Source organism: Diabrotica virgifera, chromosome 1 (genome assembly GCF_917563875.1).
Source record: "Diabrotica virgifera virgifera chromosome 1, PGI_DIABVI_V3a".
Taxonomy (NCBI): Eukaryota; Metazoa; Arthropoda; class Insecta; order Coleoptera; family Chrysomelidae; genus Diabrotica; species Diabrotica virgifera.
In genome coordinates this window covers 207571114-207587129 of record NC_065443.1, presented here as the reverse complement: position 1 = coordinate 207587129, position 16016 = coordinate 207571114, and the positions used below count along the sequence as shown (strand labels likewise).

At 31.1% G+C, this 16016-nt stretch overlaps 1 protein-coding gene across 3 annotated transcripts in view; it reads right to left on the bottom strand.

The window, feature by feature from the left end:
• Positions 1–16016, bottom strand: part of LOC126882021 (myrosinase 1-like) — a 247134-nt gene that overhangs the window by 160461 nt on the left and 70657 nt on the right. For 2 of the 3 annotated variants that reach the window (XM_050646800.1, XM_050646812.1), the window contains one exon: positions 992–1186. The exons of the other annotated variant lie outside the window; for it this stretch is intronic. In XM_050646800.1, coding sequence (XP_050502757.1) covers positions 1054–1186 — 133 coding nt within the window. In that variant the 3' untranslated portion in view covers positions 992–1053. Of the gene's footprint in view, positions 1–991; positions 1187–16016 lie in introns of those variants that run through there. 3 annotated transcript variants of the gene reach the window in all.

Sequence of the window (16016 nt, the reverse complement as noted above, 5' to 3'; positions counted from 1 at the left end):
GTATTGACTTAGTGTTAACAAACTATAAAAAAAAGTTGCTTGGAATTAGCCAATTTAACAATTTTAAACGTTTGTTTGTTCACCCCCGAAAGGTTTTGACTTTCATCCAGCAAGTAAAAGCAACAAATGGCACAAGTCCAACTTTGAAGTGGAGGGTAAGTAGAACCCAAATCCAAATTTTTAAGCAAAATTGTAGTGACTAAATTACACTCCAAAATGGTCATTTACTAGGCTACAAATTGAGATCTTGATTTAGTTGTATGAATTCAAAATAGCTATTTATAAAACAGTTCGTGAAGTCTGCTTTTTGCAAACGAACGCGATGTTTAGAGCACGAGCGACAGCGGCGCGAGTGCTATACATCGCGTAGGTTCGCAAAAATTACTTCACGCATAGTTTTACACAATATTTTATCTACGATAAACAAATAAAAAAACTTAGGTACTATTCGTCACTGGAATTCATTTCTATCCTACAGTTTTTAGAACTTTGACAATTAAAAATTCAAACTCCTTTCAAACCACAAAACTGTCAAAACTTTTGTTGTAATTTATTGCTCATATGTCATCACCATGACAACACGAAAGTTAAGGACATTTGATTATATAAAAGATGATAAAAGTGTGTCAAAAACAGTGCGAAAAAGTAAATCCCATTTAAAATACATTGTTACTTCGCGCACACTTTAAACCCTTTACGCACTGCTATCTATAATGAGAGTTTTCACAAACTAAAAACTTATACATAATATGACATAGAGTAGATAAAAATAATTTTGTTATTATGGATTATGATTTTGTTTTATATTGATGTTTGAAAATACTTTTAATACTTATGAATAATATTTCTGTATAATATTTTTTATACATTTGTGTTATTTGTTGTGTGCGTCTATATATAATAATATAAATAAAATAGTAGATATAAATAAAACATTATGCCATAATCTAACTTCATTTAGAACTTAACAAAAAGATAATAAAAACTTAAATTAAAATTAAAATTTTATTTAACATATTAATAATAACATAGTTATTGTATATCATTCACAAGTTAATCATTAAAACAGCCAACGATAGTAGCACATCTAGTTAAAATAACCTCCTTATAGTATTGAGCTGATGGTTTTGCCGCCCTTGTTAAATCTGGACTGGTGAAATCAACATCATATAAACCATACTTCACACTAAAAACAAAGCAGAAAAAAATTAGAACTGTTGGTAATACATTTTTGTTATATTGTTTTCAAGTTATTGTTTTGTTCATTTAAAATCATTTACTTGTTTAAGTGACAATAGTTATTTTCCTAACAAGTGCAGAAAGTCATTCTTTTCCGCACGCGACTGCAGTTTGCCGAACGACGCGAAGCGGTGTACCTTTAAATATAATAATTAATTAATTAATTATAGTATTTTATTTTTAGTCACAATTGGAATTTTGACAAAAATGGCATGTTTAATAGAAAGTGATCGCGGTAAACCTTACGCGGTATTGGTATTTGAAAATTTTGTTTTTTATAAAGTGAAAGTTTTAAAAATTGAAGAAGTGTTCTGGAGGATAAAACAACTTGTAGTGCGAAATTTTTTACTATTGGTGTAACTTTTACAATATCTAGAAGTAGCCGATAACATACTCATGGACCAGATTGTCAGAAGTTAGATCGAAAAATTGTTTCTAACTACATATTGTAAACGTAAAGCCGAAGAGAATTGAAAAACCAGCAAAAATTATACGCCAAGCACTTGCAGCTAATTTGTCTAAAACAATTACTACGATTTTTGTCAGTTACATAAGAAAAAATATATAATTATCGACGAAAAATGATGCCTGGTCGACTTCCTTCCAATATTGATGAGGTTCAAGAATTTGTGACGGGGTGTGCTCAAAAAACAACCAAGAGGGAAAATTTTCTCTTTATAAACTGTGTCAAAAATAGGATAATTGTATTTATTTGTGAAACAAATATAAGACTTTTAGCTACATTGAATTTTATTATATAAATGGCACATTACAATTATTCATTATTCATGGGCTAATTAATGGGCATTATATTTCTTTATTATACTGTTTATTGCCAAACAAAAAAACAGAAATTTACAACAATATTTTTTATTTGTTAAAATCAGAAATTTTTAAAGCTCTCAAAATTGAGTTTAATGCTAGTAAAATTTTTGAAGATTTTGAAAAGGGATAGCAATCATTGACATGTGTCGGGACACTGAAATACATGGTTGTAAATTTCACCTACACTAAGCTTGGTATAGAAATGTCTTGGTCTCTTGATTTAATATCAGAATATAAAAATGATTCTGAAAGAGGCAAGTGGATCAAACATACTTTTGGCCTTACATATAAAACCAGAAGGCGTATCAGATTATTTTGTGTTTGATTTAATGTCATGCAAACCAGGAAATGAAATTTAAGATAGATATGAATATGTTGATTATTTAGTTGAAACTTATATAGACGAAAATGCCATATTCTCCCCATATTTGTGGACAGAGGCAAATTCTTCTGTTATTCGTATTACGAATGCTTGCGAATCTTTTCATTCGCATTATAGTTTATCGTTTTGTAATACGCATCCATCCATATATATTTTCTTTGAAAAAGTTAAAGAATTTCAGGTAGATACGTATGTTAAAATTTAAGGTTTGCATATTGCAAAACCTATCAAAGATAAACAAGTTAAACTGAAATTGAAAAATGTAGTAAATTTATTAATAAGATATCAGTCTAATCAAATGACCAGAATGGATTTTGTAAAGTGTCTGTCTTATTACAGTAAATATTAAATAATAATTTATATGTCTTGCATATTATCTATATTATAAACTATTATTATAATGTAAGGAAATTAATGTCTTGTATTCGGATTTCGGATACTTTCATAATAGACATTCTTAAATTAAACCTACATTTTTATTTTATTACCTGAGTGAGTTGGTGAGGAAAATACCTACCGGATTAATAGGAACCTTTAAATTTGGTGAGGAAAATTCCTGTCGGATTATATGTTTTTACTGGTTGGTGAGGAATTTACCTCCGCCCCGACGATCCTTGGTTTCCATGACGATGATTCAAAACGACTGTTATTGTCTACCGATTTGACTTTCGAATATTATGTCAAAATAATTTTATTTCATCGAATTGTCGCGTTAATTTCATTAAAACAGGAACACAATAAGATATATTTGAAATAAATTAGTAAATAATATCTAAATATTAGTTTATTGCATGTATTATAATTACTTTACGGCCATGTTAACATATCTAAATTAACACGCGTGCGGAAAAGTAAAAACCGCGTGCGGAAAAGTAACACGGGTGCGGAAAAATAAAACTTTCTAAACTAAACTGCGTGCGCGAAAGTAGACATTTTTGCACGCTCGTAGAAAAAAATAATTATTATGAAACAGTTCGTGAAGTATGCTTTTTGCGCACGCACGCGGTGTTTACAGGACGAGCGGTGCGAGTGCTACACATCGCGTAAGTACGCAAAACGTACTGCACGCATAGTTTCATACAATATGTTATCTACGTTAAACAAATAAAAAAACTGCTACTCCTCGTCACTCGAACACATTTCTATTCTACATTTTTAGAACTTTGACATAAAAATTCATACTCCTTTCAAACCACAAAACTGTCAAAACTTTTGTTTTAATTTATTGCTCATATGTCATCACCATGACAACGCGACAGTTAAGGATATTTGCTTATATATGTGTGCCAACAAACAGTGAAGCACACGTGAAGGGTTTACAATGTGCGTAAAGAGGGCTTTTCATCGATTGTCATTTGTTTCGAGCTTCTGTCATGTGTTGTCTAATATTAATATATCTACGTCATACGTTATTTGTATATACCAATGATATAAACCAAAGACGTATGACGTAGATATCTTCATATTATACGACACATGAGAGAAGCTCGAAACAAATGACTGTTGTTGAAAGGCCCTATGGTTTGTTTTTCAACCAAGAGGAGTGATTCAAATTTACCACGCTGTAATGCTCGTTTGTAATTGGTCCAACCGCAGGCAAGTTTACTCCACTGATATAAAATTTTGACACTAATGACATTTATAAAGTTATATCCTTTAATTAGTTAGTGTTATTCCTTTAATTTTTAGATTTTTAGTCAGCTTTTATATAAAAAGCAGTTATTTTTAGAGCTCTTTAGTGACGTATTAATATAATATAATATTTATAGATTCCGTTGAGGGCTGATATGATCAACCACAAAAAGAAGATATATTTGGTTATTTTTCTAGTGACTTTATTGGGTGTAATCTGTCTTTTTAGTTTGGTGTAATCTGTAGAAACTTGCACTTTCCCGCACGGCGTGCGTAAAAGTAAATTTTCCCGCACGGCGCGCGGGAAAGTAAAATACCTTATAATATTGGCATTATAATATATTATAATACCTGCAATAAACTAATATTTAGATATTATTCACTAATTTATTTCAAATTTATTTTATTGTGTTCATGTTTTAATGAAAGTAGCGCGATAATTCGATGAAATAAACTTATTTTGACATAATAGATAGTAGTGACATAATAGAATCAGTAGACAATTACAGTGGTTTTGAATCGTCGTCATGGAAACCAATATCGTCGTTGTGGTAACCCATTATATTGAAAGTTTGGTTTTGACAACCTTGTCAAAGAATTAATTTGTGTATTTTCACTATTAAATAAAAATTGATATAACTCTATTTTTTGTGGCTTTTTCCAAACGTACGGCCCTAGAAAAAATAGTGTTCTTAACTCATGCGGAAAGTGTCTTCCCCGCACTCGACTGCTTGCCCGAACTCCGCTTTCGCGTCGTTCGGGTCAACGGCAGTCTCGTGCGTGAAAGTATCACTTTCCGCACTAGTTAGGAAAATAACTATTATCTACTCTATCTCATATTATGCATAAGTTTTAAGTTTGTGAAAACTGTCATTATAGATAGCAGTGCGTGAAGGGTTTAAAGTGTACTTGAAGTAACAATGTATTTTAAATGGGATTTAATTTTTCGTACTGTTTCTTTACACACTTTCATAAAATCAAATATGTATCCTTAACTTTTGTGTTTCATGGTGATGACATCTGAGCAATAAATTACAACAAAAGTTTTGATAGTTTTGTGATTTTAAAGAAGTTGGAATCTTTAAATGTCAACGTTCTAAAAATTATGGAATAAAAATGTACTCCAGTGAAGAGGAGTTGCAGTTTCTTTATTTGTGTATCGTAGATAAAATATTGTATGTAACTGTGCGTGAAGTAATTTTTGGGCACATGTTTAGAGCACGAGCGGTGCGAGTGCTATACATCGCTTGCTTGCGCAAAAAGCATACTTCACGAACTACTGTTTCATAAATAACTATTTTATGTTTGTTTGGAAATTTTTCCGTCATTTTGGATTATTTCACTTTCACCTCTAAGCCAGGGCAAGAATCACTCCAATTTAACCTTCCAAAGCACGTACACGGACTCTCACTCAACAATTTTTAAAATTTGACCATAACTCCCTAATTCGCAGTCGAACGACTAAATGCGTGCTAATACTCTCTTACATTGTGTTTATTTGCATTGGTATAAAGTTTATCCTCAAAACGTTCGCTTGCTCGGTCAGTATTTATTGATGCGGACTGAGAGTCCACCTTGAGAGCATTTGTGTACCAAGCTTGTGGGGCGAAGATTACTTTTATATTCGCGTTTTTTAACATTTTGAAAAGTAATGGTATTGTTTTTTATTTAAAAATAGTTTGTAAAAAATACTATGTGTTCTTGGAAAAGGGAACAAAAATATTTAGAAAAGCTTATGCAGGAAGTCTTGGCTAAAGATGATATTCAGGAACCAATTGATTTCGATGATAAAGAAGAAGATTTAAATGAAGTTTATGAAGTTGAAATCGACATTTCTGATAATACCAGGCAGGAAATTTCTGATTGAGAAGAAAATAATATGCAAAAATATCACAAGAAAAATTCCTGTAACTGGCTGTATACCATAAAAACCTTATAGTCTAAGAGCTAGTGAACCCTCCGACTAACGGTCGTCCTGTAAGGCTAGAAATTTTTCTAGTGATAATTCATAGCACACCAAGGCTAAAAACCATGACCTGGCAGGCATCAGCGGTGCACGTGTATCTACAAAGTGAATCGAAAAGTGCAAATTTAGGGGGTAAAATAAACTTTCTCCTGTAAGGTTTAAATTTAAGTAAGTGCTTGAGTAGGTCATTTAGAAGAAATGTGTACAATGACAGGCGATTCTGACCTTGCCAGGCGACGGGAAAAATTAGGGGTTTTTCCTAAAATTATTCTTTTTGCATCGAACAATTTTTTTTAGGTTTTTTGAATCATTCCAAACAGAAAACGTCTTTAGTTATTTTTCTCTTAAGTTAATAGTTTTTGTTATATAAGCGATTGAAAATTTTGAAAATTGCGAAAATCGGCCATTTTTAACCTTAAATCGGACATTTATCTAAAAATTTCAATGGTGCCAAGGTACGTACATATTCTTTAAACATTGATTGATGAAATCCCGAACAGTCTTTTTCAATAAAATATCGAAAACCCCTTTGTTTTTTTTTACTTGCTTATCAAGCGGGTGCGACACTATAGTATAAGTGAGGACGTTTGAGTTTGCATAAATTCATTATCTCGAGAATGGGCAAATTTCAAGTAAAATCTTCAAACAAGTCGATTTTTATTTTTGAATTAGGGCTTTTTGGCATATGTATATAATACTAGTGACGTCATCCATCTGGGCGTGATGACGTAATCGATGATTTTTTTAAATAAGAGTAGGGGCTGTGTGATAGCTCATTTGAAAGGTTATTTAATTCCCTATTCAGTAATATAAACATTAACATAATTATTTATAGAGGGTGTACAAAAAAAAATTTTCTTCTATTTGTCAAATTTAATCAAAGTTAATTTAATAAAAAAAAATGTTTTGTACACCCTGTATAAATAATTATGTTAATGTTTATATTAGTGAATAGAAAATTCAATAACCTTTCAAATGAGCTATTACACAACCCCTACTCTTATTTAAAAAATCGTCGATTACGTCATCACGCTCAGATTGATGACGTCACTAGTATTATATATATGACAAAAAGTCCTAATTTAAAAATAAAAATCGACCCGTCTGAGGATTTCTCTTGAAATTTGTGCATTCTCTAGATAATAAATTTACGCAAACTCAAACGTCCTCACTTATACTACAGTGTCGCACCCGCTTGATTAGCAATTAAAAAAACAAACGGGTTTTCGATATTTTATTGCAAAAAACTCTGCGGGATTTCATCAATCAATGTTTAAAGAATATCTACGTATCTTGGCAACATTGAAATTTTTAGATAAATGTCCGATTTACGGTTAAAAATGGTCGATTTCGCAATTTTCAAAATTTTCAAAAGTTTCAATCGCTTATATAACAAAAACTGTTAACTTAAGAGAAAAATCACTAAAGACGTTTTCTGTTTGGAATGATTCAAAAAATCTAAAAAAAATTAGTTCGATACAAAAAGAATAATTTTAGGAAAAACCCCTAACCTTTCCCCTCGCCTGGCAAGGTCTTATGCTCTTCAGAATCGCCTGTCATTGTACACATTTCTTCTAAATGGCTTACTCAAACACATACTTAAATTTAAACCTTAAAGGAGAAAGTTTATTTTACCCCCTAAATTTGCACTTTTCGATTCACCTGGTAGAAACACGTGCACCACTGAGGCCTGCCAGGTCATGGTTTTTAGCCTTGGTGTGCTATGAATTATCACTAGAAAAATTTCTAGCCTTACAGGACGACCGTTAGTCGGAGGGTTCACTAGCTCTTAGACTATTATCTTGTAAAACGTTTATTTAAAATTCCTAAAACGGGTTATATCACAACAAAAAGTTTTCGGAATCAATATTCCATCATCAGTGGTATTACAGGTTTACATGATTTAAGCCACCAAAATAGACGGGTAAATACCCTTGAGTTGTTTTAAAATGTTGAGGTTACATTATATTGTCAGATTTTTAAAGGATATTAAAAATATTTCCAGATTAACTCCTGGCATCACATGACATCAACCATATTGGTTGTAAAATTTGAAGGTAGGACCTTACGTGGCAGAGTTTAGGTGACAACTAATGATATACTAATATGCTGAACTAAAATAATATGCTTGAAATTCATACTCCTACAATGATTGACAAAGACAATACATTATGTGCCAAACATTTTATACACAGGCACTGTATTACTATATAAAACATATGCCTAGTGTAAAAATGTCACTAAAGAATTTTAATGGTGCAAAAATGTCACTAACGAAGATAGAAATTTTTAACTACTTTTTTTTCTGATGCCATGTTGAATAGAGTTGTCGAGTGCACAAATAAACACATTAAAGTAAACCGTGAACAATATCACGTGAAAAAGATAACACAGGTTTAATAGAAGTCAAGGCTTTGATTGTGTTATTATATCTAGCAGGAGTTCTTAAATGTGAGGAAAATTATGAGGAAATACTTATGAGACAAAAAGTGGGCGTTTTATACTAGTCCAGGGTAATAATGTTTCTTTCATGACACTTCAACAGCCAGGGTACTGAAGCGTTTTTTCGACAGGTAATACCTATAAGAACAAATTGCAACTATTTCCTGCGTAGGATCCGGCGGCCATTTTTATTTATAAACAATTTAGTGTCAAAAAACGGTCATTTTTCATTTTTTTGCAAATTAATGGAAAACAGTAAGACTTATGGTTTTCTTAGTAGAAACATCTTCGAGAGAATGGATAAAGCTTTAAAATGGCGTATTACAAAGTTTAACACACTCATTTATTGTTAATATAATTGCGAAAAAAGGTCGAAATTTCAAAAAAATAATTTCGCAATAACTATTGTAAAAATAAATATAGAGCTTTGAAATTTTTGTCAAATGTGGGTTCTTTGGTGCTTTATATGTGAAGAAAATTTCAAAGCGATTCATTCAATTGTTTCAATTTTATTGAAATTGTTTATCCCAGATAGCTTTTTTGCAATAAATTAAGTCAGAAAAAAATAATGTTAGAACCATTCTACAGGTGTCAAATGAAAGAGCATGAGCTAAACTTTCAAGTAGGTTTAAAAAAAGTGAATAAAAAATGCATTTATTAGTAAAAAATAATTGTGCAAAAGGATGTTCAATTTTTCCTTATAAACTTTTTATTTTTTATATAATAAATTATATATATTTATTTCAATTTCTCATCAATTATCATATAAATAACAGTTTTCTATGGATGCTATACAATGTGCCACTTCTCTCACTACTTACATACATTCAAAACGAACAATTTCTCAGGCAGTGAGAAAAGTCGGTCATTGCAGTGAGAAATATTTTTTCTCACGGGTTCACCGCCGGTTTGCATACATATGATTGCCATTTGCATGGTAACATGCATAATACAAACACAATTATTTTTGTCAAACAAAATGTGTTGACACTTATCAAAACTTATCAAAATTTACGTTTTATAAGACTATTCAGCTGTGAATTATAATTTTAAATAAATAAAGTATATAAATATTAAGAATATTAAATACCTATGTGCATATATGTATTTTATTTCAATTTAGGTATATAATATACCTAAAAGCACCTAAATTATTTCATTTTGAAATTTTAACTCTTGACAAAAACGCATCCATAGAAAAAGTACAGTGTACAACACGAGAAAAAATGACATATTTCTCTCTCGATTGTGTGTTTTTCTGTGTTTTTCTCTCTTGTTGTACAATATACTATACTTTGTAGTTATGCACCTAAAAAACGGTAAAAATAAATTTTTTTGGAAAAAGTTATTCAAAAAGTTTAAAGGATTCAAAAAAAGAAAAATTGACGATACTTTTGCATAATTATTTATTACTAATAAATGCATTTTTTATTCACTTTTTTTAAACTAATTTGAAAGGGTACCCCCCGTTAAGATAGGCAAAATGCCCTCACTCTCAGAATTAAATTTTTTTAATTTTGTTACGTTCTGTGCAATTAAAAAATGAGATAATGCGTATTTTTAGCTCGCCATCCCCCTTACCCCTCCCCCACAGCCAAAAACGTAGATTTTTAGATTTAATTTTTTAGTTGCGTTGCAATTGATTTAAAAATTTCAAAAAATTCACACGTTTAGCTGAGGCTTTTACAAAACATGTCCATTTTTTATGGACCCTTAGGTCGAGTGTACATAACCTCAATTTTTTTTAACTTTTTTAAAACTTTTTTTTTTGAAAGGGGCTGCAGGTCCAATTTTTTTTGCGTTTTGTGTATTTTATCAAAAGCTATCTCTCTGAATTTTTTCAGATTTTTCCGTCAGGTGCGCTATCTTGAAAAATCCGGAAAACTGTTTTTTAAGGGGGTTTTGGGAATTTTCTCCATTTTATAGACTGCAACATAGATCAACTCAAGGTTTTGTTAATAGATTATGTATAATTTGAAATAACTGAGTATATTAAGATATTCAAAAATTGGGCGAAACACTTTTAAACCTGCCAAAAACCATGTTGGTTTAAAGTTTTGTAAGGATTTTTGGGGGTCTAATTATATTTTTTGAGGTCGATACAGCCTGAATATTTTTTTACGTTCTATATGATTTAAAAGATTAGGACTCACCGCAATTTTAGCCCACTTCCCCTATCCCCCCTCCCTCACAGCCAAAAATGTCAATTTTTCGATTTTATTTTTTTTACGTTGGTTTGCAATTAAATTATAAATGTTGTTCTGAAGCTATTTCTTTGTGGCATTTTTGTAATTAACTATTCTAAATGGGAAATAAGCCACAATTTAACTAAAAAATAATTTTATTTTCCATCTGTAATGCGATAGAGAGAATTCGATAATCTGTGACGCACTAAAAAATGGTTTGGGACGATCTATATAAACAAGTCAGATTAAATTAAATTATTAAAAGATTTTTTTACCAAGCAACATTTTTGTTTAATTTATTAATATTTTGTATTTTGACAACGACGTCCGTGGTGGGCGTCGAAACGTTAATAAAATCATGTTTTAGTTAAATTGTGGCTTATTTCGCAGTTATAATAGTTAGTAATTATTAAATTATAAATGACAAAAAATTCACACGCACAGCTGAGGCTTTTACAGACCATCGATTTTTATGGACCCGAAGGTCAGGTGTACATATTATAACCTCATTTTTTTTTTGTTTTTTAATAGGTACGTATAACTTTTTTTGCCGATGGCTGCTAATTTTTTTTGTGTTTTGTGTATTTTACAAACCATCTACGTTTGGCTCATAATGCAAATAGTCCACGCTGTATAGTCCAGGGCGCATCTGTTTTGAGATGGACGTTGAGAGGTGACTCAAATTATTTTGCAGAAATTGCTTGAAAATAGATCAACTAATAATATTTAAGTTATCCTCCCTCTCAAAAAGGTCCGGAACATTGTTTAAATAATCAAAATGTCAAGAAATGAAGGAACAATTCGATTTTTTTCATCGTTTTTTGATTATAACTTTAAAAGTATTCATTTCCGAGAAAAGTTGTACTGACATAAAAGTTGCCTAATTAAATTTCCTACAACAAAGTATTGGTTAAATATTTAAAAAATAGTCACCCTAGTTGCAAAATAGCATTAATTGCGAAAAAACCATACAAAAACAAGTATTGGCATTTTACGTTTTTCAACAATTTATGCTACACTTAGGACCTTCATATTTCACCCAGAAAAACTTTGTGATACAGTAAAACAATACTGTAAATTTCATTAAGATTGGTGCAATAGATTACGCAAAATAAATTTTGCAATCCAGATTTCGCAAAAAAAATTCATTTTTTGAAAATGTTACAGGACTGAAAATAAAGCAGGTAGCAGGTTGAAATTATTTTTGCTTATAGAAGTGTACTGTACCTTTCATTTGAAATTTGAAAAATTAACATCGATTAATTACCACGGCGTCAGGAAATTTTTAAAATAAACATTAAACTTTGGTGCTACGCGCAGGACAGCGGTGTTCGATTCACACAAGTTGATTTCCACCAAAATTTCTTCCAATATTTATCTAATATATTATTTTCTTACTCTATATTTTGTTGTATTTTAATATTTTAATTCCACAAAAATCAAACTAATTTTATTATTGTTTGTGAAATATTGTTTAAATAATTGCTTATGTTTAAAAATAATAAACTTTTATTCTCTAAGTTAAAATATATGAACAAAGAAAGTTTTTGCTAATAAAAGTGTTATTTCAAAGGATAGAGTATGTGTTTTTATTTTGCAATTAACAAATTTATTTAGTTATATCGAAATGTAATAAAAATTAAAATGTATCAATCATTATCAAAGGTCATTGGAATGCCCAATCAGAGCAAACTATCCGCTGTCCTGCGCGTAGCACCAATAATTAATGTTTATTTAAAAAATTCCTGACGCCGTGGTGTTAATCGATTTTAATTTTGCAAAATTGCAAATGAAAGGTACGGTACACTTCTATATGCAAAAAAAATGTCAACTTGCTATCTGCTTTATTTTCAGTCCTGTAACATTTTGAAAAAATGAATTTTTTTTGCGAAAGCTGGATTGCAAAATTTATTTTGCAAAATCTATTGAACCGATCTTATTGAAATTATCAGTATTGTTTTACTGTATCATATAGTTTTTCTGGGTGAAACATGAAGGTCCTAAGTGTAGCATAAATGGTTGAAAAGCGTAAAATGCGAATACTTGTTTTTGTATGTTTTTTTCGCAATTATTGCTATTTTGCAATAAGGGTGACTATTTCTTAAATTTTTAACCAATTCTATATTATAGGAAATTTAATTACGCAACTTTTATGTTAGTACAACTTTTCTCGGAAATAAATACTTTTAAAGTTATAATCAAAAAACGAACAAAAAAATCGAATTTTTCCTTAATTTTTTGACATTTTGATTATTTAAACAATGTTCCGGACCTTTTTGAGAGGGAGGATAACTCAAATATTATTATTTGATTTATTTTCAAGCAATTCCTGCAAAAAAATTTGAGTCACCTCTCAACGTCCAAATGTACTAATATTTTTACAGATGCGCCCTGGTCTAGTATGCTTGTCCCGTAAGGTAAATTATTCCTAACTAAAATTAACGTTGTCGCGTTACATGCAATTTCAAATTTGAAAAACGCGAAAATGGTCATTTTCAAGGCTTAATAACTCGATTAAAAATTATTATTATGAAAGTCATAAAGTAACCAACTCAAAGTTTAAAGCCCCTCCTGCAATAGGCTAAAGAAATTTTTGTCATTATTTTATTACTATTATTTTTAATAATTAAAAATGAGCGCTAAGCATGTATTGAAGCGGCCGTCCGCGAGAGAGAGATGTACAATATTCATTGGACGTTTTAAAAAAATATCGATTGGAAGTCAAAAATACGTTTTAAAAAAACAAAAAAGGAATGTTGAGGTTATATGTATTGTACACTCGACCTACAGGGGGAGGGGGTGGTGGGCTAAAAATGCGATTAGTCTTATTTTTTAATCACATATAACGTAAAAAAATGAAAAAAAATTATTCTAGCTGTATCGATCTCAAAAAATATTATTAAGCCCGCAAAAACCCTTACATAACTTAAAAAAAAACATGTTTTTTGGGGGTTTAAAAGTGTTTTTCCCAATTTTTGATAATCCTAAAATACTCATTTATTTAAAATTACACATAATCCATTAACAAAACCTTGAGTTGATCTATGCTGCAGTCTATAAAATGGAGAAAATCCGTAAAAAGCCCCTAAAAAAACAGTTTTCCGGATTTTTCAAGATGGCGCACCTGACGGAAAAATCTGAAAAAAAGCAGAGAGATAGTTTTTGATAAAATACACAAAATGCAAAAAAATGGGACCTGCAGCCCCTTCCAAAAAAAGTTATAGGTTTTAAAAAAGTTAAAAAAATTGAGGTTATGTACACTCGACCTAAGGGTTCATAAAAAATGGACGTGTTTTTTAAAAGCCTCAGCTACACGTGCAAATTTTTTGAAATTATTAAATCAATTGCAACCCAACTAAAAACATTCAATCTAAAAATCTACGTTTTTGGCTGTGGGGGGAGGGCTAAGGGGGGTGGCGAGCTAAAAATCCGCGTTATCTCATTTTTTAATTGCACAGAACGTAAAAAAAATAAAAAAATTGAATTCTGAGAGTGAGGGCATTTTGCCTATCTTAAGGTACCCTTTAGTTTATGCTCTTTCATTTGACATCTGTAAAATGTTTTTGAAATTATTTTTTTCTGACTTATGTTATTGCAAAAAAATCTCTCTGGGATATACAATTTGAATAAAATTTAAACAATTGAATGAATGGCTTTGAAAATTTTGTCACATATTAAGCACCAAAGAACCCTCATTTCACAAAACTTTCAAAGCTCTATACTTATTTATACAATTCAATAGTTATTGCGAAAATAATTTTTTGAAATTTTGACCTTATTTCTCAATTACATTAACAAAAAATGAGTGTATTAAACTTTGTAATGCGCCATTTCAAATCTCTAGAAGATTCCTGTATTAAGAAAACCATAAGTCTTACTGTTTTCCATTAAGTTGAAAAAAAAAGGGAAAATGCCGTTTTTTGACACTAAATTGTTTACAAATATAAATGACCGAGGGATCTAACGCAGGAAATAGTTACAATTTGTTCTTATAGGTATTACCTGTCGAAAAAAGTACCCTCTGGCTGTTGAAGTGTCACGAACAGGGCATATTTTTGTCTTATTACCCTGGACTATACGTGCAGACTCTCAGTCAGAAAGCGAGTAATTATGTTTTAAAACTGGACGCGAGCACCAGAAGGTTAACCCGCGAGTAGTCGCGCGGTGAGATAGAATCTCAATTTTTAATCTTTTTCGCGATAACTTGATGAAAAATTTTGCAATTTTGAAAACATTTCATAAGTGCCTCGAGAAAGAGTGTAGTAATGCGTAGGGATTTTTTTTGTTTTTTCTTCTTCTTCTTTTTGTGGAATTTATGGCTTTTGGGGAGAGCCAATTAGCTTTAACCCGCGAGTAGTCGCGCCGTTAGATAGAATCTCACATTTCATCCTTTTTCGTAATACAGGAAAACCTGTCAGTAACGGCCACTAAAAATGAAAGAACTATTGGCCGATATAGACAGGTGGCCGCTATTGCCAATTTTTGTAGTCTACATATAATTGGTTTGGGAAATTTTTAAACTGGCCGTTAGGACAGGTGGCCGATGTTGGCAGGTGACCGTTAACACAGGTATTACTGTACAGTAAAATTTGTCAGTAACGGCCACTAAAAATGAAAGAACTATTGGCCGATATAGAAAGGTGGACGGTATTGCCAGTTTTTGTAGTCTACATATAATTGGTTTGGGAAATTTTTAAACTGGCCGTTAGGACAGGTGGCCGATGTTGGCAGGTGGCCGTTAACACAGGTTTTTTAATAAAATTGTTAGAAATATATATTTTCAATATAAAAAGTAGATAAAAATAGTACAAAATAAAAATTTGTTTTAAATTCGTATTTTGAGATAGAATCTCACACGCGACTATCGACGTTACAGAAGTGAGCGCGACTACTCCCGGGTTAAGAACATTTTTAAGGGCAATGAGAGTCAAAGTCATCTTGAGAGATATGGTCAAATGTTTAATACCACTATAAAGAGAAGGTTCCGTTTTTTGGATTCCTGATGTATTTTGAAGATTGAATTTTTAAATTTAAAATTCAACCTCCTAGACCGGAATCCCGCGTACCAAAAAAAAGTTGATTAATAGCAAGCTGAAAATTTGGTAACAGCTTAACGGTGTGTCTAGTCGGACAAATATTGATGTATGGGAACACTGGAACAGGGGAAGTTTTAATTGTGGAACAGGTTAAAAATTTGGAACGTCAGACTACGAAAACTTTCGATGTATTTTGTCAGACAGAACTTCCAATGGATTTGTTACCATTTTATTAAACGCTCATGCAAAAATTAGACTGGTGTTTATCACCAACTGGGCATTTTATTGAGAGGAACACGAAGAACATG